The 20,206-nt window shown below is 43.2% G+C and overlaps 1 protein-coding gene across 2 annotated transcripts; it reads right to left on the reverse strand.

Annotated features, from left to right (window-relative positions):
• Positions 1–9,321: 9,321 nt before the first annotated feature.
• Positions 9,322–19,777, reverse strand: pdpn (podoplanin; the record flags this gene model as incomplete). 2 transcript variants are annotated; one of them, XM_080496716.1, is made up of 4 exons in its annotated part: positions 19,315–19,775; positions 12,489–12,884; positions 12,194–12,302; positions 9,322–10,971 (listed from the first exon to the last, which is right to left on the reverse strand). In XM_080496716.1, exons 1-4 carry the CDS (start codon positions 19,379–19,381, stop codon positions 10,965–10,967), a joined length of 579 nt encoding a protein of 192 aa, XP_080352842.1. In that variant the 5' UTR covers positions 19,382–19,775. The 2 variants fall into 2 exon arrangements, with proteins under 2 accessions (XP_080352842.1, XP_080352843.1); XM_080496717.1 differs by lacking the exon at positions 9,322–10,971 and having other exon boundaries at positions 12,190–12,302; positions 19,315–19,777.
• Between the last annotated feature and the right edge of the window lie 429 nt (positions 19,778–20,206).

Consider the following 20,206-nt stretch of genomic DNA (forward strand, 5'->3'; position numbering starts at 1 on the left):
ATGCATTTGAGGTTTACATCAGAGCTGGCACTCTCGCCACACAGCAAGAAGGCCATGGGTTCAAATACTTTTTGGAATGAGTTTGCATGTTTCCTCCCACAGTCACAAAACCATGCATGTGAGGTCAATTGTTGAACTCGAATAACCCCTAGGTGTGATTGTGAGTGTGTGGTTGTCTCTCTCTCTCTGTTTGTCCTGTGATAGAGTGGCAATCTGCCCACGTTGTACCTGCTTATGTCGAAGCAATGTTATCTCATTTTGTTATTGTTATACTAACCCAAGTTAGTTATTAAAAATATCTAAGAGTCTTGAAAGGAGATAGTCAGTCATCCAAGGATAAAGAATGTTACCAATAATCGCTGATATAAAATGACACTGAAATGGAACCATAAGGTGAAAATGTGTACTGTAATTACAAAAACAAAGACCACAACTTTCTACATCGGATGAGGAGGAGCGACTCTTTCATGTGGAGCCTTTTTCAAACAGCAAACCACCAAAGAGAGACTGAAATTGATTGCTGAACCTTTTCTCTCAGTTAGTCTAATCTTCATTTGTATTGGGTGGTAATTAAATTCATTGTTAAATAAATGATTGATGCTCACATCATTTAAAAGTCCGCACTTACACAGAATATGAATGATGAACATAATAATAATAATATATTTCATTTGCGGTGCATATACATTTAGAATAACAAAGTGTGAAAATGTGCCACGAAATAACCATAAAAGTAATAACAAAAGTTAATAAACAATAAAAATAAAATTCATGCTTTAGACTTTATTCTTTAAATTGATATGTAGTTTTGAACAATATCATGTACTTGTCACAAGATATATGAAGAGTGTGACAACATGCCCCATTCTTCTCTGCTCAAACAAAGCGTTCTTATCCACACTGCCCATCACTGGGCCAGATTGTTGAATAACTGCAACATTTTATTTGTTGCAGCTGCTTCTTTGCGTAATAAAAGGAGTCTCTTTCAAAAGAGATCAAATCAGTGGTGTTTTCATCTTTATTATTGTTTTTATTTTACAAATAAAGATAGTTAGGGATTGTGTGATAGAGCTTAAATATGATTTTACAAAACAAGCCTGCATTTTTCCCCACTTTTGTAGAATAGATTAATATAATGCTATTTGTTTCTATTGAACTGACCAATTGTCTTAATTTCAATCTGTCTTAGTTTGCAATTTCAAGAACAGGTCATGAATTTATCCACTTGCTTAAGAAGCCCTGGTGCCGGATGTAGCACATCACAAAAATCCATTTTTATTTAAACTGTATATACGGTATATTGCATATTCAAATAAACACAGATGACTTTATACATGTATCACCTGGGCTTGGAATAGCCTTGAAGGCTGCATAACAATTAAAAAAATTAATACATTGGATTTTATAAACATAAAGCTTTTGGTCTGATGTTAAAGCAATGTCAGATGAGAAGCTTTCCTCTTCCTATAAAGAACCACAGTCCCATAAAGATTTAATACAAACACCAACTCTGTTCTTTATTTCTGTTTTAATCTTTCTGCTTTTATTGTTGAAAGGTGCTATATCAATCAATTTTATTTACTTACTTACTTACTCACTAATGTCCTAATGAACAATACGTCACTTCAAAGAAAAGTGTTTTTTAAAGTGGCAATAAAACTGAGTAAACAGGTCAAATACCCTCGCAGTGTACTCATTAGCCCTCTAGAGGGCGCAACATAATAAATTCTCAATGTTAAGAGGTTCAGTGTACTTTTATGATTTGTACTGTAACGTCAGTTATGTATATAGTTTACGCAACGTGTAGCTTCTAGAATTAAAGTATATTAACAGTGATTATCAACATGTGGCAGAAAGAGACACAGCTCAGAAATACTTTCAACTTTATTTTTATCCACAGAACCAGCATAAGAATATAATCATCTCTTGAATTCTGGATTCCCCCACACACACAAAAAATGTAGATTAGGTAGCAACTACTTGGCAACTATTGCAAATATGATGTTACAGGTAGACAGAGGTCATATTCAAATCCGTTTAATTGCCAGTGTCCCCCTGATTCCCAGCTGTTTGGAAAACAGATGCCACATTGTGGCGACAAGCTGAGGATTGATGATGTGCGCCCGTCTGGGCTTTCCTCCCCATGACCACTTCTCTGTGTTTCCCAACAATCTGCAATTGAATCACGGGGCACGGGCCCATTTGAAGCTCACACCTACACTGGCCATCTGATGCCATCTGATTTCACATGACATTATTTGCACTACATCATAGGCGGTCTTTGAGACCATCCGTAGGAGTTCGCCATAACCCACGAGCACATAGTGCAGCACATGGGTGGTGTTCTCATGGCACATTCATGGTATGTCTCTTGTTGTGATGTTGTCTGTGTGGGCAGAGCAGTGTTTCACTATCAGACTACATGCCAGGCCTCTGCGAGCTATAATGAAAGATCATAAATAACAGTGACAATATCCTCCCTCTATGCAGGCCTCTCTCCCTCTCAACCTCTGAAACTTTGCACTGAGGTTACTGATACACTTTGGTGTGTTGACCTGACCAATCTGTTGAGGTGCAGCCTGCTTTCGCTGGTGCAGAGCTAATATTGTGGCAGGCTGACTGTGATCGTGTTTATTTATAGCGCCTCATAGTGAGTCACCGTGGATATGCTCTGGGCTCCAGCATGTCTTTCGCAGCTGAAGGCAATTGCAGCTGTGGAATTATAACGAGCAGCTCGAAGTTAGGTCCGCCGGACGGACGCATACGTCAAATCATCCTATGAAGCAGGTGCTGGGTGTCTGGAAGGCTTGTCCAACAACATGGTCAAACATGTAAGAATGAGGACTGCCAGAAATCGATAAAGCCCGTACAGTTTGTACCATCATTAAAGAGCAGTTCTGTTACCTCATCATGTCAGAATGGCAAACGTAGGTTTACAGATAGTGATTTCTGCACAAAGCATTAAGATTCATGTCTTTGCCTCATGAGGTTACGTGTGTTTGAATTCGCGAGGTGTCGCGTTCTCTCCTGAGACTTTTGAAAAGGGGGATCAGGGGACGAATAGCATCTGCCAGGGATCAAATGGGCAAGTTGCTCCACTGCCAAGTTGAAGTTCAACACGTGTACGATGAGATACTATATGTTTACGTAAACTTGAAAACAAAATTCCTCAGCACTGAATGAAAGAGAGAGAGAGAGAGAGAGAGAGAGAGAGAGAGAGAGAGAGAGAGCCAATAAAACGGTTACCTGTGGGACAGCTGAGGGACAAACACATGTACTTTCCTTCATTTCAGATTGTTTCAGGGCTTTTTGTGATTTTATTTTCACTACTATCAACTCCAATGCGTGCTTTAGATGCATATTATGTGACATTTCAATGAGAGCGTTTAATAGTCATCTCTGCAGGTAAGCTCTACATGCATGTACACCACGCTGTTATAACTCCCCCTCCTGAGCTCATAGACATTTAGTTAAAGATAAATGCACAATCACAGGGTCAAAGACATTTAGAGTTTGGTTATCTTGGCAAACATGAAAGCATGCACCCCAGAAGTTGGCAATTCATTCTTTTGAGTGGTAAATATGAAACAATGGGACAACTGTAGAGGGCTGAGCCATGGGTTTTACTCATCTCTGCCCAATGTGAAAACATCGCTTGGCAGCGTGTGACACAGTTTGGATGAAATCCTGCTCTACATCAGCCACGTCTTTGTATTTCTGTGCATGTTTTGACTGATGAGGGTGATTCAAATTTTAATCTTCCAACACAGCGAGAAGTGCGCCCATAATCATGACCGATTTACAGCGAAAAATTAATTTGCAGGTTTTTAATGTAACAGTTGCATTGCAGTGCATTGCTTTATGTTGAGTCATTTCAATTTGCTCTGTTGAAATCGCCAGTTTCTCTTCATGTTTGATCCATCCAATAGAGCTCAGCCGTGGAGTTCAGGTTCCTAAATGTGTGGATATCTTTCTGATTGTATTGGTATTTGTTCATGTTTTTGTGATTGCATTCTGACATCTGACATTTCCAGTCTTACTCCCTCTAAGTGTAAAACGTAAGTAAACTTCATGCTTCCATTAAAAACAACTTTGTGACAGATTTTTTTACATTTGTGTCAGAAACCGTTTTTTTTAAGAGCAAAAACAAAATAAAGTTCTTGAAATAATGAAAATAACTGTCGAAGTGTGTTTCCATTTGCGCTGCTTCATAGTTGGAGCTATTCTACAAATATCATTGAATATGTAAATTTTCTGTCCTTATAATTGTCTTGACTTGTGACCCTGAATTGGATGAAGTGGTTCGTGGGATGGCAGCTCCAAAATGTATTTGTATTTAAATGTTAAAAAAAAAAAAGTACTTGTATTTAAATGAGGGACCTGAATATGTTTTCTTCCACTAATTAAGAGCAAAGAGGAAGCAGAGTGATTAAGAAAGTCAACTGAAACAAAGTGTGTCCCAGATACTTGATGGCGTATCCTGTTGCAGTGGGCACCGCTTCGTGCCGATGACTCTGCGCACAATGAAACATTCACCGTCCACATGGACATATAGGACAAGAGAGACAAAGAAGGAAAGAGGGCGAGGTGGTCCACAACGTGTCTGTGTTACAGGCAGATCACAGAGCCAGACTTTGGTGTAAAACAATAAGGGCCTCTTATAGAAAATGTGTGCCACAGCACAGCACAAAGACTCGCCTGTGATGACACGACATGTCATTGCACTCAGCAGAAATAAAATTCTATTGCTTCTCGTTGTGGGACGCCAGATGTGCAAGGCCGAATATGTAAATGGGGACATGTAGGAACACAGGGACAAGCTGTACAGTGCAAAAACACGACGCTGAACATGCGTGAATGCAACTGTAGCTCACTGTGCGGCGAATTTATGGGCCGCGTGTCCACATGCACACACAAATCACATGCTAAGGATCCCTCAAAATCCAACGTAGCACACGTGCCCTCCAGGATCCCTGACTCCTCTCACTTTTGTGCACACATGTATCTGGCGATTAGGTTGACCCCCATAAAGCTGTACACCATACATACTTACACACTTACATAACACACACACACACACACACACACACACCCACCCACACACACACACACACACACACACACACACACACACACACACACACACACACACACACACACACACACACACACACACACATCAAGAATCCTTCTCCGCTTTCACTATCTCCCTGCTGCGACACACCAACACATTCATTTACCCCCCCAACGCATCCTCCATACTGTATCTGACCACACACAAACATGCCACCGATGCCTGTCACCCAACATGAAGCATGCCCCCCCCCCCCCCCCCTTCCTCTCACCCCTCTTCTGCCTCTCCCACCCACCCACCCTTGGGCCCAGCTGTCCGTGACACTCAAAGGGCCGATGGGCTGACATTTTCGCCGTGACATCACAAACCTCTGCACCTCACAGGCCTGACATGTGGCATTCGTCGCACGCAGGTGGACCGTCACTGCTGCACAGCTCCAGTCACAGTGGGGTGGTATTCATGTCAGCTCCGTGAGATCAATTCTGCAGGGTGAGACTGTAAATTAGCAGCACAGACGTGAACTCCCGCATGTCTCCAATCGCGACTACAACAATATTTAGACTTTTAGGTCAGTTTGGAACACCAGGACAGTTTGAATCGTCATGTTGGAACTGTTTCAGATATGTTAGATGTCGCAGCAAATCTGCAGTTTACAGGACAAATAGTATGTTGTTTTTTTTTGTAAGAAACTTCAAGTTGAATGATAATGAAAATGTTTGGCTGAAAGCTGGACGTAAATATGTTAGTGAGAATAAAAACGAGAATGGAATGTTTGAAACCAAGTTCAAGGCTTTTATTGTGAAAAGTGACATCTTTACATAAAGACCTGTTGCAATTGTGCTGAGTTGGCAAACAGGATTTTTCTTCATTACACTTTCACTATCCTCAGTTACATAGTCAAACGTCATCCTTTTTTCCCCTCCATATTTAACATGATTCAACTTTAAAATGGCAAAAAAAAAAAAATAGGACATCCTGGGAAAACCCCCACCCACATAGCTACCCCTCTGTTGAAATCGTCCCTCTCGGCTGTCCGATGGACTGGAAACTGCTAATAGGTGTGAATGTGTCAGTCCAACACAGAAGCCTCTCCGTAAGTGTGAGTGGAAATCCTAATTAAGATAAGTGAGTCTGAAAACAGATGGACGATTTTGAGGTGTCTTCTGAATTGAAGAAAGATCATGTTGATCAAATCCCAACGAAACTGTCGTCACTGTAAAATGAATTATAAAATATAGAGTGAGGTTCATTTGATCTAATTTGTAAAGTGCTTGGTCACAGCTTCATCTTAATGTAATCAGGTTGCAATTTTGATTTATGTATCTGTTGAGGATATATTTTTTTAAAGACTAGCCCAGAAAGGAAATGTATACAATTAATTAAATAGCATTTTTTGATGGCAAAACTATTCAATGGGGACCACATTATAACAGAAACAGCCACTAAACTAACCCAAAACATTTGTTCTCAGTTGAAAGAAAAAAAATGCAATTAACAATTTTCCAGTGATTTAAAGTTTACGTGCTTAAAAAATAAAAAGTTTCCAAAACTCTGTTGATGGTTGGAAAAACAAACAAGGAATAATTAAAGTAGCCTGGAATTTGGTTTCTTAAACACTTTTTTTTCTGGGTGGAGTATCTTTTTCTTTGGACTGAAACATTTACTTATTATGTTCATACCATGATTTATTTGATAGGTCTTTGTTATATTGTGGAGCTTGACTGTGGAAGCTTTTCTTTTTTCTGCTTGAAAACAATAACAAAAAAGAAAACATTAAAAATGTGTATTTATCTTAAACAGGCCCTTTCAGATTTATCCTCAACAGAAAAAAAAGCTATTTCTATCTGACTGAAGAACTTTGTTTCAACAGTACGTTGCATTACTCGTTGTCTGCGTGTAATTTGACCCCAGCATCACTGTCTTACCATCTGCTGCTGCTGCAGATGACCAAGTGGAATTTTCTTTCCCTCCATTTATGAAAGAAGAATACTTGCACCTCCTCTTTAGAGAAAGTCCCTGAAACCCATGATTAAACTGATCATTTTACACATTAGCCATGTATGATATCAACCACAAACTAGTCACATGTGAAAGCATGTGAGACCCCCTATGATTACTTAAAAAGTCTCCATAAACCCAGCGTGAGTACAACAAAACTCCCTCTCTGGGGTATGTACACACTAAAAGCTGAAAACAATGCTTATTTGTTCCATGCAGTTCCATCTTTTCTGCTTCTCATCATCAGTTCATCTGTTCAGTACGCACTGTAGTTTTTCAACCCCCGAGCCCACTTCTGTCTAAACCCACTTCCAGAAAAGCTTTGGTACAACAGCGCAGAGGATAGTGTGCTTTGTTTCTCACGGATGCATCACAGTGTGCTCGTAATTTGACACCAGCCTCAGCCCATAACCATCTGCTGCTACAAATGATCACGGGCAAAAAGTGAGCTGGAAAATTAACATTTATAGTAGATGGAGCTTTGCACTTTCTCCTCAAAGGATGCATGGGCCCACCTGTCATAAAATAAAGTATTTATTCAAAACATGATTGTTATCAGTCCGCGTGTGTTTTCAGAGTTCAATGCATCTCCAAGTTCATAAGAGATTAAGGGCTCTTGGCTCGGAGCCAAGTTGTCATATTAAAGAGAATTAGCCTGATGCCTGTTTGTTTATTCATAACTGTGCATTTAGAAATGGTCACTTCTTCATTGTTGAACAATCTGTTCTTTCTTTACACCGTTGGGATTAGTTGTGTTTTTTTTTGCTTTGCTACAAATAAAAAAGATGACCAATTTAGTCTGTCCAGGGTGTGCAAAACATCTCTCACAGACTGTGAGGGACAGTATTTCTGGTTGCCACTATACAGACACTCTTCTGTTAAACCCCCATACACCAGTCTGGTTTATGTTAGAGGAAAAATATTACTGTATCCATCTGTCTGTTCAGGCTGAGCGGTTTCTTCCTTCCTCTCAAACTGTTTTCAGTCTCACTGCAGAGTGCAGGAAAACGTTGTCTACTGTCTTTCACCAACACAACTAAGACTCATACAGGTTAGTGCGGAAATAGTGAAGATTTGAATTGAGATTGTGAAGGATGAAATGTGACCTATGTGTCTACCGTTGAAAGCATGTGTCATGGATGTGACTGAGACTCGCACTTTTATCGTGTATCTTTAATGGACGCCTTTGCCGAGACATTTTACTGCCCCGTGACAGTTATAATAGGTTTAACACGTGTTCATCTTCACAGAGTTATGATTCATGTCACTGCTGGAATACTACTTAGTGTGTGTGTGTGTGTGTGTGTGTGTGTGTGTGTGTGTGTGTGTGTGTGTGTGTGTGTGTGTGTGTGTGTGTGTGTGTGTGTGTGTGTGTGTGTGTGTGTGTGTGAAAGCACATGATCGATCCTGGGCCCACCCAGGAAATGACCCCGCCCTGCAGCGATGTACAGAATTCCCCCCCTTGGTGGAGCAGCCACGGCCCATAGCCTCTCCATTTGCTTCTCTCAAAAGACTCCATTGTTCCCAGAAGTCTGAGGCGAGAGAGAGAGTGAGCTAAAGAGAGTTATGAAGCTGGCCGTTGGGGCAGAGGCTGGGGTGGTGGGTGTTGGGTCGCTGCCTAAAACCACACGGAGGAGAGGGAGCCAGACAGAGCATCTCTGTGCAACTCGCAGCCCACTGTTGGAGCCTTGCCTCAGCTTAACAGCACAGTACGAAAAACTCCACAACACGACACAAAAAACACACCTAACTGTCAGCGGGCTCAACCGACCCAACGACTTGAGGCCATATGGTCCTCCATATTTGGTCCTGTTTGTCAGCGTGCTGAAAAAAAGTGGGTTGTCTTTTTGAAAATGTTAAGCCTTTCGTGAATGGGCCAATCAGAGCAGGCTGCTGGATGCTGCCCCTGTGGAAACTTGTTAAACTTGCTATGTGCATTTCATCCTCGTCATAAAGTGCAGATTGTACAGTTGGATATTCTTTAAAATTGCATGTTCCCATATTGGATGAGTTAAAAAAAACGCAAAAAACATATATAGATTGATGTCATGTCACAATTTTGTGAATACATGCGTTTTGTAATGAATATTAACTAATAATGTGTAAAGGTTTCAATTTCAAGCAGACAGAAAAGTTATCAGCCCTGATTTAGGATAAAATAAGAAGGCTTGCACACTAACCACTTTTATCGACACAACCAAGTTTGTTTGTTTTTTTTCCCAAAATGAAAAGGACAATTTAGTCAAAAGTCTGACAGAGTGTTTTCAGTTTTTTATTGAAACAGTATGGACAAAAACACTGCAATTAAATAAAAGGTTTGAATGAATCAGATGGCACAATTTAAAGACTTAGAAGTGATAATATGTGGCAAAGCAGAAGGGAGGAAACCAACAAGTATCGTTGCAAACATTTGCAGTGTCTAAAACCTATTCATTAAAACATTACACCACTCATTCAGTGCACATATTAAACAGGTCTGCAAAGCAAGCAGGGGTAAGCTGAGACTTCATTATTTGTACACCCATTTAGCACACTTACAATTGCGAAAATAACAAAAAGGGGCATAACTGCCTAACGCTGTGCACTAAAACTAAGTGCAACTATTAAATGTCATCATGTGCATGCGATCCGGGGTTAGCGCCATATAAAGACTGCGTGGCTGTTCTGGTAATCTAACTATTAACAGAAGTGTTGCGAATGCACCGTCGAGACAATGCGATCACTATGTGTGACAACTCGCTGGCGAGAGTGTAATCATTTTAAAAGAACAAGCCAGAAGTCGTCCCGAGTCAAACTTTGTTTTGGAATGGGTGGCAGTCAAAAAGTACAGTCAATTCACATTTAATAATGCGCTTCAAACGTTAAAATCCTCCGAGCTAGCGAGAGAATACCAGAGACAGTGGCACAAACCCTTCTGCTAAATTTCACAGATATGTATTAGGTTTTTATATGTCAGTGTTAAAGTGGGCAGAATGTCACGTTACTCTTGCAAATGAGGGTGCCTTTTTCTTTTTTCCATGCTCGCCCTCAGAGCTTACGAGTGTTATGTCAGAACAACCTCTGCACGCGGTGCTTCATACAGTTGGACGACGTGTCGGAGACCCTGGCTGCATGAGAACGTGCTTTAACTGGTGCTCGGGGGGGGTGTTTCTAGCCACAAAAATAGCCTAAGGCTGCCTGTACATACTGCGTATTCCATAATAGCAAATGCTAGCCTATGCAACTGCAACATATGAGAAAGTCATTAGCTGTATAATATGTAGTCCCCTTGCATTGTATATACATCCTGTGGAATTTCTAACAGTACTTCCTGCTTTCTTTACAGATCCCAGCCTCCTTGTGTGTTTGAGACATTTTCTTTTTTGTTTTGTCAGTATTTCCTATTTTCATGTTCTGCCGTGTTCTCTAACCTCAATCTAAGTCAGGCACTACATCACTTTAATGGAGGGGATGGTCCCTCCCCGATGCCAGATAATCTCCCTTCGCCGCTCTTTTTCTCTACAAAATGCACTTGAAAAGCCCTGAAAATCGTTGTGACATCCTGCCGTCACCTTGTTTTGTTCTCTCCGAGGGAGTAGGGGTAGACGGAGCCCTTTGTGTCAGCGGCTCCCGGGGATCAGGGAGGTAAGCAGGGGAGGTGAGGATGTTAAGCTCATGTACCCCACTCTCGCCTCACATACACGCAGTATATACATTAACACACTCAAACCTCCCTCCCCATCTTTGTTTGCTTTTTGTTTTTGTTTCTTTTTTTGGCTACAGTCCAGAGTCCTGGTTAGACGAGTTTAGTTCTGGTGTCGTGCTTGTTTTAATGATCAGTAATGACATCACAGTTCAGTAGTTCAGAATTTCCAGAACTTTGGGCGCTCCGGCTGCTTGGCTGCCTTTTTCCTCAGGGGCTGCGGGGAGAAAGAGGAAAATCAAGTCAGAGACGGAACAACGATTTATATCACTGAGATAATGTTAATCACGGTAGTCTTTAAGGTTAATTTAATTTCAAAGATAATTAACTGGTGTACTTGTTATGTGTTATTCATGATATTGCTGGACCATGAAGACAGAAAGATAGAGAAACAAACATGTAGTAGAAAAAAAAAAAGAGGCGAGTTTGTATATTGAGGTAAAGTTTCAGGACATGTTATGAAAAGGGGAAAAAAAATAAGTTGACATTGCCATATTTAGGAGAGGACAAGATTAACTTTTAGGGCACATTTGTCTGTTTTTGACTGTCGCTTGAATTAGCAAGTCTATATACTGTGAAAAACATTTATTACGTCAATAATCCCAGGAAATCTGATGATTAGTTATTGGGAGATTATTTGTGAACTCTGGCTTGCCACCACACTTCTTACAAACACAAGTCCTTTGTTTGTGGGAATGAAATTGAGCTGTGAATGAAATAATCACCGGTCCACCTGATCACCGGTGGTCATGTAGATAATCTCTGAGTCAATAAACAGCCTAATTTTAAGGCCTAAGAGGGCCACTCATTCCCATAAATGCCAGATTTTCTTCCACCCAAAGCAAAGAAAGGACTATGTGTCAGCAACAGGAGCAACAACTGTCAGACTTTGTCAGTATTTTTCTTTTTCTTTTTCTTTTGGTGGGTGGGGAAAAACACATCTGTAACATTAATAAATTAATACAATTTAAGAGGTTAGCTGAAAGAATCAAATAGAGACATTTACAGAAACCAAAATGCTGTCTTTTTTGGCAGGTTTTTTGTTCTTGGCAGACCTGTGACACAAAAAAACATGCATCATCATTACTGTTGTTATTAATTATTCACATCCTGTTCTCATGGGGAGGGTACAGTCCGTGGGAATTCTGCAACTTGGAAGAGAAGTCGTGTACGAGGAAACATTTGAGGTCAAAATAAATGCGCCACCTGGAGACCAATTACGGTTGAAGCGCTCCGCAGCTCGCGTTGGGCATTTGACGCCATCTTATCTCACAGAAACATTACATCACTGCCCGATGCTTTTTCATCCTCAGATGCGTCAGCGCTCAATCATTTTCACTCCATGTTTAGAGGAAGCCACAAGCAATGAATCAGTGCATAACATGCATTCAATCTCTCGGTGTGCGTATACAGGTGTCTCAGTGCAGTTGGATACTTACGAGTATTTGCCCATCCTCCTCACCACAGCGATTACCACAGCCATCACAATGATCACCGCCAGCAAGGCGCCGATCACAATGCCGACTACCTGCCCAGAGCTCAGGCCCTCTGTGGGACAAGAGGAAATACACGTTTTAGACTCTTTGAACAGCTTGCTTTTGATATGAACATTTTTGAACTCCTTGTTGTCGTGAGTCATTTCCTCGGTTTGATTGAGATATTTATATCTCTTACCGCCCACTGAAGTGACTTTTCCTTACGCCAGTCCAGCCTCTGTCGCTCAAAATTTCTCACCTTCTGTGCCATCCTCCACGAGGACGTCTTCTTCTACTCCAGCAGCCGCCGTCGGCTCGGCTGGGACCTCGGCCGCCTCAGTGGGTGCTTCACTCTCCACAGCGGGAGCTTCGGTGATGAGGGGCGCGGGTACTCCAGTAGTGGCAAGGACAGCCGTTTCAGTCTCCACAACAGCCTCTTCTGTGACCACGTCTTCAACGGGAGCAGGAGTTACGGTGAAAACCTCTGTAGCTACTTCTTCGGGCGCCGCCGCTGGTTCGGTCGCAGGGGGCCCGGTGACCAGGGTGTTGACCTCCTCTTTTGGAACCTCAGTAACCTCGAGAGCTTCTGTTACCGCTCCTTCCGTTGCTGCCACATCGGTCACAGCGTCCAGTTCCACAGGGATCTCTGTCGGGCCTGAAAGAGCGATCAGTTGAAAGATGACAAATTTCTCCAGGGCTCAGTTTCTTTCTTCTTCCATTTTTGTTTTTATTTCTCTCTCGCCCAAACTGGGTGATCTGATTCCCAACCAACTTATATTTTACATGCTATGCAGGAACAGAGAAATTTGCTCAGTGAGTTGGTTCAATTGTTTGTTTGTTTGTTTTTATCAACACAGACCTTTTTGATGTCCGACAGCTTTTGTGTGTTCCCAGTAGTATCACATTTAAATATCTAATGACACATGAAATGTGCAAGTCACAACGAACAAACACATTTCTCTAACACATAAAATGTTACTTTTCTTCAATTTCATTTTAAATGACTAGTTTCACTTTTGTTAAAGGTGGCAAATTCATAATCATGATTAGTTTGGGTCATATCTTGAGGTTCTAGCTCCTGACTTCTCAATGGTTCCTGCAGTGCTGCTGCTTACAGATGCTACAAGTTCATGCTTTCATACTTTTATATCAGGATCCATTGATCTAAAGGGGCAGAGAAAGCTATTATTGAGACTTTCGATATTGTTGTCAATTCACTATTGATAGGACAAACTATGTACTAGATATATTAAATCAAAGCAAAGCTGTGATGTACATTTTGCACAATTTATCTACTTTCATTTAATGTCAATTTGGATGTATCGAGATTCTTAAATTGACTTAAAATCCTGAAAGAAAATCACTTGAGTACACAGCAGTGTAACCAGCTGTTGGAGGGGATTTTTGAGTACTTCTGGTGCCGGTCCCAGAGCAAAGATGAATGGTGAGGCTGCATCAGGAAGAGCATCCGGCGCAAAATGACTTGTGCCAAATCAAACATGTGTATCACATGATCTGCTGAGGCAACCCCCAGAAGGGAGCAGCTGAAAGACTACAACTATAAAAGTAGAATCACTGACTATAGCAGCTGTTAGCAGCATGCTTAAACATCGTCCTGCCTCTCGGAGAGGCAGACACATTCACTAAAATGTTCAAAGTAAATGTTTGTGCTTCTCTGACAAAATGATGCATCCATGCAGACCTTTCCTCTTCCTCATGCTCCGCCTTGAGCGATTCTCCCAACATCGGCATATGGTTATGGCGCACGTACACCACACCCAGTGACCTCACAACACGTACATCCTCCTTCCATTCCTCCACCACTCCGCCTTCTCCTCCATCCTGTCTTTAAGGCTGCGTGTTTGCGCACTGGCATGCCACATCCTATGCCTCATTTCCTGTGGAGGGAGCTGCCGCTGCTGCGGCAGCCAATGTGTGAGGAGAGCGCGAGAAGGCTTCTTAACCCTGTGCCGTTGAATGCGTGCAGTCGGAGGAAGGTGGGACAGCAGGAGCACGGCCTACAAAGTGTCAGAATTAACAACTGAACAATCAGCGACCTTTTGGATGATTCCAGAAGAATTAAATCTGCTTCATCTTTGATGAGATGCTCGACTGACAGCATGAAGAAATGTCAGATGTACTGAAAGCACGACTTCTTAAAAGGTTTGGGTATCAATCAAATTTTGCTTGCAAAGGAATCAAAAGAGATGCTTTTATCCCTTTGTCTTTCATCGAGGACTGGACGATGAACTGGTCCGAGTTCATTTCTCTCCAATAACTTCTGCTTCATCTCCTCCCCGTTCATCATCCTAAGCCACAACTGAAAACTTAGCCTGGACAGCACTGCTACAAAATTAAGGAGGTAGATTTCAGTGTGGCATCGAAATTACAGTCTGGAGTTAACTTTCCACCAACAAGCTGTTGGCCTGAAAGGGCTTCTTTTCTTTGGAAAACTAAAAAGCCCTTTTAAATCTGCTTCTCCCTCAAAAATGCTCCTTCTGAGGAGAGCAGAAAAGAAACTGTGTGTCTGAGTGTGTGTGTTATCTAAACTTAGCATGTGACATCATGTTCTCTCCGTCCCCTTTTTGTCCGGTTCTTCTAAATACTTGAAATAATAGAGAATACTTTACAGGGGTAAAAATAACTCTGAATGGCTGGACTTGTCTCACAACTGGTGCAGACCCGCGTGTTCATTAGCAACAGGCGGGGTAAATATAACAAAACATTTGTTCCCACTGTGGCAGACTATTGAAGGGGGTTTTCAGATGGCGACTGTTTGTTTGGGACGTCTGTGAGCAATGATAAAATGGTCTGTGCTTCACAGAGTATGCCTGCACACTATGTGTAATCACCGCCTCAACCTCCACCAACAATTGTTTCATTATGTGTACAGTTCCCACAATTAGCTCAGAGTAGTATTTCCTCCCCACTGTGCTAAGCCCTCCAGGGTTAATACAGCTGCATTGGTCGCTCAGCGAGACTCTTGTGGCCTCGGTACACTTCTCTTTCTTTTCATCTACCTCTTGCCTATCTTCCTCGGCATGACCCTGCCACTCCCTGAGGAGAAGCTTGTTGGCGCTGAAACCTCTGAGCAGACCTAATCCCTGGAGAGAAAGAGCAAGAGAAAGCAAGAGGGTGGAGGAGAGCTCGGAGGGAATGGTTGGTTTCAAAGCTGAGGAGTCAGGAAGCAGCATCGTTTCTGCTAATTGATTTCACCAATGTATGGCGTTTGGTTTACAACAAGATGTGCGACTGTGTGTAGTGGCTGGTATGTAAAGTGACCGTGTTAATCCTCAGAAGGGCCTCTGAGCAGAGGGTCAGGCGCAGAACATTACCCCTGAAGCTGGAAAGGATTTCTACCAACACACCGGTCTCAGCCTGGGTCAAGAAGCCGAGGGACGCTGCCTCTGTATACAGTATACAGTATGTGACATTTGCATGGTTGTATAACTTGACATTGATGCTTCTCATGTATCGATATGATGACTGGACACTTTTGGAAAAATCCAGAAAAAGGCACTCTTATCCAAAACACGCTGCTCCAGTCCTACCATCTTCAGCGAAGGCCTTTACATATCTGTCTCTTGAATTTCAGTTGCGCAGTCAGGTCACTTTACCCACAAGTCTGACCACACACTCGCTCCTCTCGCATACATTTCCATGTCCAGCAAGCTTGAATCATCATCTAACAGCCAGAAATCATCCTGTCACTCCACGGAGGTCAGCAACTGCTGCCGAGTTCATAGTGCACGTGTGTGTGTGCATGTAAACCTGTGGGGTCATCGCTGGACTCCAACAAGCTTTTTCAAATAAGCTCCACAGAAAGCAGTTAAATTTATCGGGTTACAGAAAACACGTTGAAGGACAAATTCGACAAACAGAAATATGTCCCAGATGTATTTAAATATTAATGGACTATAATAACTCCTCACCGCAAAAGCTGGAGTGATACACCAGAACAGAAGGGAACCGTGAATATCACAGTGTAAAAGGCAAGTCGGCGGGCAAAGGGCTGAGGGGAAGTGGGAGAGCAACACAGCAAAAAGCTGTGAGAAAGAGGTAGAGGCACCCGTGTGGGGCTTCACTCTTGTCTCCCATAAATAAAAGCTCCACACTGAGGGAAAGAGTGAGAGAGGGACACAATATACAGTGTGAGACAGGAAAGGAGGGAGTAGCAGCTTCCATCCATTACAAGCACAATCAGCTGCCACTGAGGCCCCCTGCTTCGGTGTGTGTGTGTGTGTGTGCTACTAATTCACAGTACTGTGTGGGAGGGAGTGCGTCTGTGTAGACGATGTGAGGGAGTGCGAGTGTGTCCACCTTTGGCGTCCAGGAATGTTTTTGTGGCGCTGAGGGAGGAAAGTGAGAGAAGATATAGGCACCCAGCCCGTCTCGCAGTGCCAATATGAGATGCTGCACGGCGCACACTCCCCCGCTAAACCAGTGAGGAGTCATCGCTAATGATACCGGGGTGTGCCATGTAATGCACGCAGGGGATTTCAAGCAGGCGACGGGCCAGAGTGGAATATTCTCAGCCTGTCTTATCGCAGATGCAACACAAAGAGCGACTGCGCTGAGATGGGAGCTGCTGTTTTCCTCCTCCTCCTCAAACTTAGATGTGAGGACATGCAGCAGGTCCCATCTGGACTCCATCACCAGGGGCAGAAGCTGGCACCGGATCAAGTGGGCCTTTAATCTCCGGCCTTAAAGGTTTGATTACATTTCTAGGTCGTGATGAATCAGAGCAGAGATGACAGGAAATGCAGCTACTGCGGAAATGTCTAAATAAACAGGTTATGCTCTTCAAACACTCTTTTTTCCCCCCAGCTCATCTAACAACCAGAGACAAGATGAATACCTGTAAGCCTCAAGATTTCACCAAACTGGCCTCTTAATGTGTTTCTGATCCTTCTAACTTTCAAATCTGACTCCCACATCATTAAGCACCCGGTTGGGTAGGCCTCTCTCAGCACCTCTACAGTTTTCCTTCCCTTCTTGAACCATGTCTTACGTCACAGCACACGCAGGTGCTACTGATATGAGGCATTCGTGTCAGAGAAGATGCACAAGGAGAAAAAAAACAAAACTTTTCAGAGGAAGGTCTGAGCGACACATGGCTTTAGATGCTTCAGGAGCTGCCACTCTCATATGACGGGAGCTGCTTCAGTCTCTGTTTGTCAGGGTATGGGCTCAGCCTCCTTTCCATAAACAGATGTTTCTGTCTGCTTGCGGAAATTTTTAAAAGTATGACTGAGCGTTTTTGTGTGTGTGTGTGTGTGTGTGTGTGTGTGTGTGTGTGAGGTTTTTCCCCCCCAAAATAAGACTTGGTTGACGTGCGAAGCGCTCCTTCCTCAAGGTTTCTTTTTACTGGCCTGTGTCTCATATTTGGAGTATGAGCGCAACATTTGAGTCATTTCTAAGAGCTGGCATGGACAAAGGGCTCTGACCTCTCCCTTCAGCGGCCAGATGTGACGGGGATGTTATTGGCTTGGCGAGTCAGACAAAACTCATTAGGAAGGAGACTGAGGGTGGGTGGCTGAGGGGGGGGCGACAGGAGAGAGCGGGAGGAGATGGAAGGTTTTACAGGATTCATGGGGTTTCATAGCTGAATAAGATGGTGATAAAGGAGCCCATTCCTCATGCATGAGGCACATCTGAGAAATACAGTTTTTCCCTCACGTTTCCTTCTTTGTAAAACAGAGACGAGGGTATTAAGGGTTATTCCCAAAACTTTAAAGATTATAACCTCCATGGAAGTGAGCCAGCAGTGTCTGCTAGTAAAGGTTGTTGTTTAAAAATAGACCCATCCCCTCTCTGTTGCCCCCCTCGGTGTCCACACTAACTCTGTCCCCCAGGGTTAGACCCATCAAGCTGGAACAGAGGAAGGGGGCAGAGAGTTGGAGAAAGGTGGAGGGCCGTTAAGAGACCGGGTAGGGTGGGGGTGGGGGTTGAGGGTTAAAGTGGTAAAGCCTGATACCCCACCAAAGATGGGTAAATGCCAAGAGGTGGCGCGCCTGCCGGGACTAACAACATATGGGCACGGGAGGGTGGAGCAGCTCTTAAAGCTCATCACATCTCCTCTCTCATCCATATGACCCTCTTAAATATAGAGCTTCTATCTATTAATACACACACGCAAAACCAGCCCTGCCCGATAGTTCCCTCAGGCCTCGACCACACCCCCCTCTTGGTGCCTGCTTATTCCCCTGGGCAAACAGCGCTGGTCAAGGCAAAGGAAGGAAGCGGAGGCAAAGAAAGAATGGGGAAAAACGCATAAAGTAGGGAAGAAAGGCGGGAATGTGAAGAAGAGAGTCGGAGGAAAAAGAGTGAGGAAAGTCATTGCAGCCAGAGAGAAATGAGAGAATCAGGAGTAAAATGAGAGGAAGCAGCGGGTAGGCTTTCAAATAAATGTGTATGGTGTACGTTACAGTTTACAATCCTCTTCCCCCCACCTTCTCTCCCTCCCAGGGAATGAGCACTGTTTTGGGAGGTTTCCAAAGGATATTCCTTTCTTCTGTTTGGCAGTGCCAAGAATTTACAGACACGAGGCAGCAGAGCTCCCGCTATTACATCATTTTTTTCCCTCATGTCTGCAAATCAAACTTTTCCTTCCCCTCAGAGCTCAGAAGTGGGTAACGGTGCAAAAATGAGACCAAAACCTAACGGGCTGGAATGAGGTAATCTGTTAAAATAAGCACAGGATCTCTATTTGAGTCACTCCCCTATTTATTGAATCAACACAGTTATCTAAAAATTTGTTTTCACTTTAGGGATTTTTTTTTTTGATGAGCTTTCAAGTAAAGCCTTTATCAATCAGAATTTTTCTTTTTAGATTTAATTTTGAATTGTCAAAATTATTGAAGTCGGTTAAACATAAAAATTATCGTTTAATTTTTATTTTAAAAAAAATTTAAAGTTTGAACACCACTTTCTTCCTGTTTGAATCCGAAATCCAGAGTGACATCGTTTAATGAACGGGGATTAAAGCAGACAAAGACTGGTGTGGCGTGGGCACATGGAGGCAGAGGGAGTGAGGGGACACAGTGTGCTAACAGTAGGACACTGATGGTGGAGAGTTGACTTACTTGCACGTGTGAAGGCGCAGAAAGGGCCAACCAGGGCCAACAGCAGCAGCAGCTGAACCTTCATCATGTTGAAAACTCTTGTGCGATCTTCTCACCAGCCAAAACCTTTTAGGGGCTCCCTCAGGGCAAAGAGCACGACACCAGAGACCTCGCACACGCCAGACACACAACTGAACCGGCCTCTCCAGGGGGACCAAAAAAGGTCAAGAATGAAAATAAAGTCGTTTGGAGGAAGTTATGGAGAGCAGCAGCCCGAGATCCGGTTTTAAGGTGCGGAGGTGAAGATGGACGGGCCGAGGGTCGGCCTGGTCACTCTTGAGAGGGCGAGGGAAAAACAAAGAGTGGCAGAGGGATGTGGAGAGAGGACAGGAGAAAAAGAGTGGAGCTCTGGCCACTTTGAGGAAGTGCAAGGAGAGAGAGAGGGAATGGCACACAGCAGGAGAGAGAAAAGAGGGTGCGTGTGAGTGACTGAGTGGAGGAGGGGTGCTGGTACTGCCGGTGGTGGTGGGCTGGGCGGGCTGAGGAGCAAGGGGCAGGTTGGGTTTGGGAGGAGGGCGTCTGGATAAGGGGGTAAGGTGGTTTCAGCTCTTGTGGTCCGGCCCCGCGTAAGACGCGCTCTCCTCTTGGTACGCTGCCAGGACAGCCCTCCTGTCTGCACACAGCCTGCAATATCAGCAGCGTGCACACACACACTCTCTCCCACAAGCAAACGCACACTTCGAAATACAGATAAACAGACAGTTGGCTTATTTATCAAGACGCGACTGGAACCTCAAGCTGGTTTATGCAATTAAAAAGCTGAAGTAACAAGTTTTTTTTTAAATGCTTCCTGAATGAATGGAGGCAGATGTAAACAGAACTTTGAGCTGTCTCAAATAAACTTTAATCACAG

The sequence above is a fragment of the Blennius ocellaris genome, assembly GCF_963422515.1.
Source record: "Blennius ocellaris genome assembly, chromosome: 5".
In the NCBI taxonomy this organism is placed as follows: domain Eukaryota; kingdom Metazoa; phylum Chordata; class Actinopteri; order Blenniiformes; family Blenniidae; genus Blennius; species Blennius ocellaris.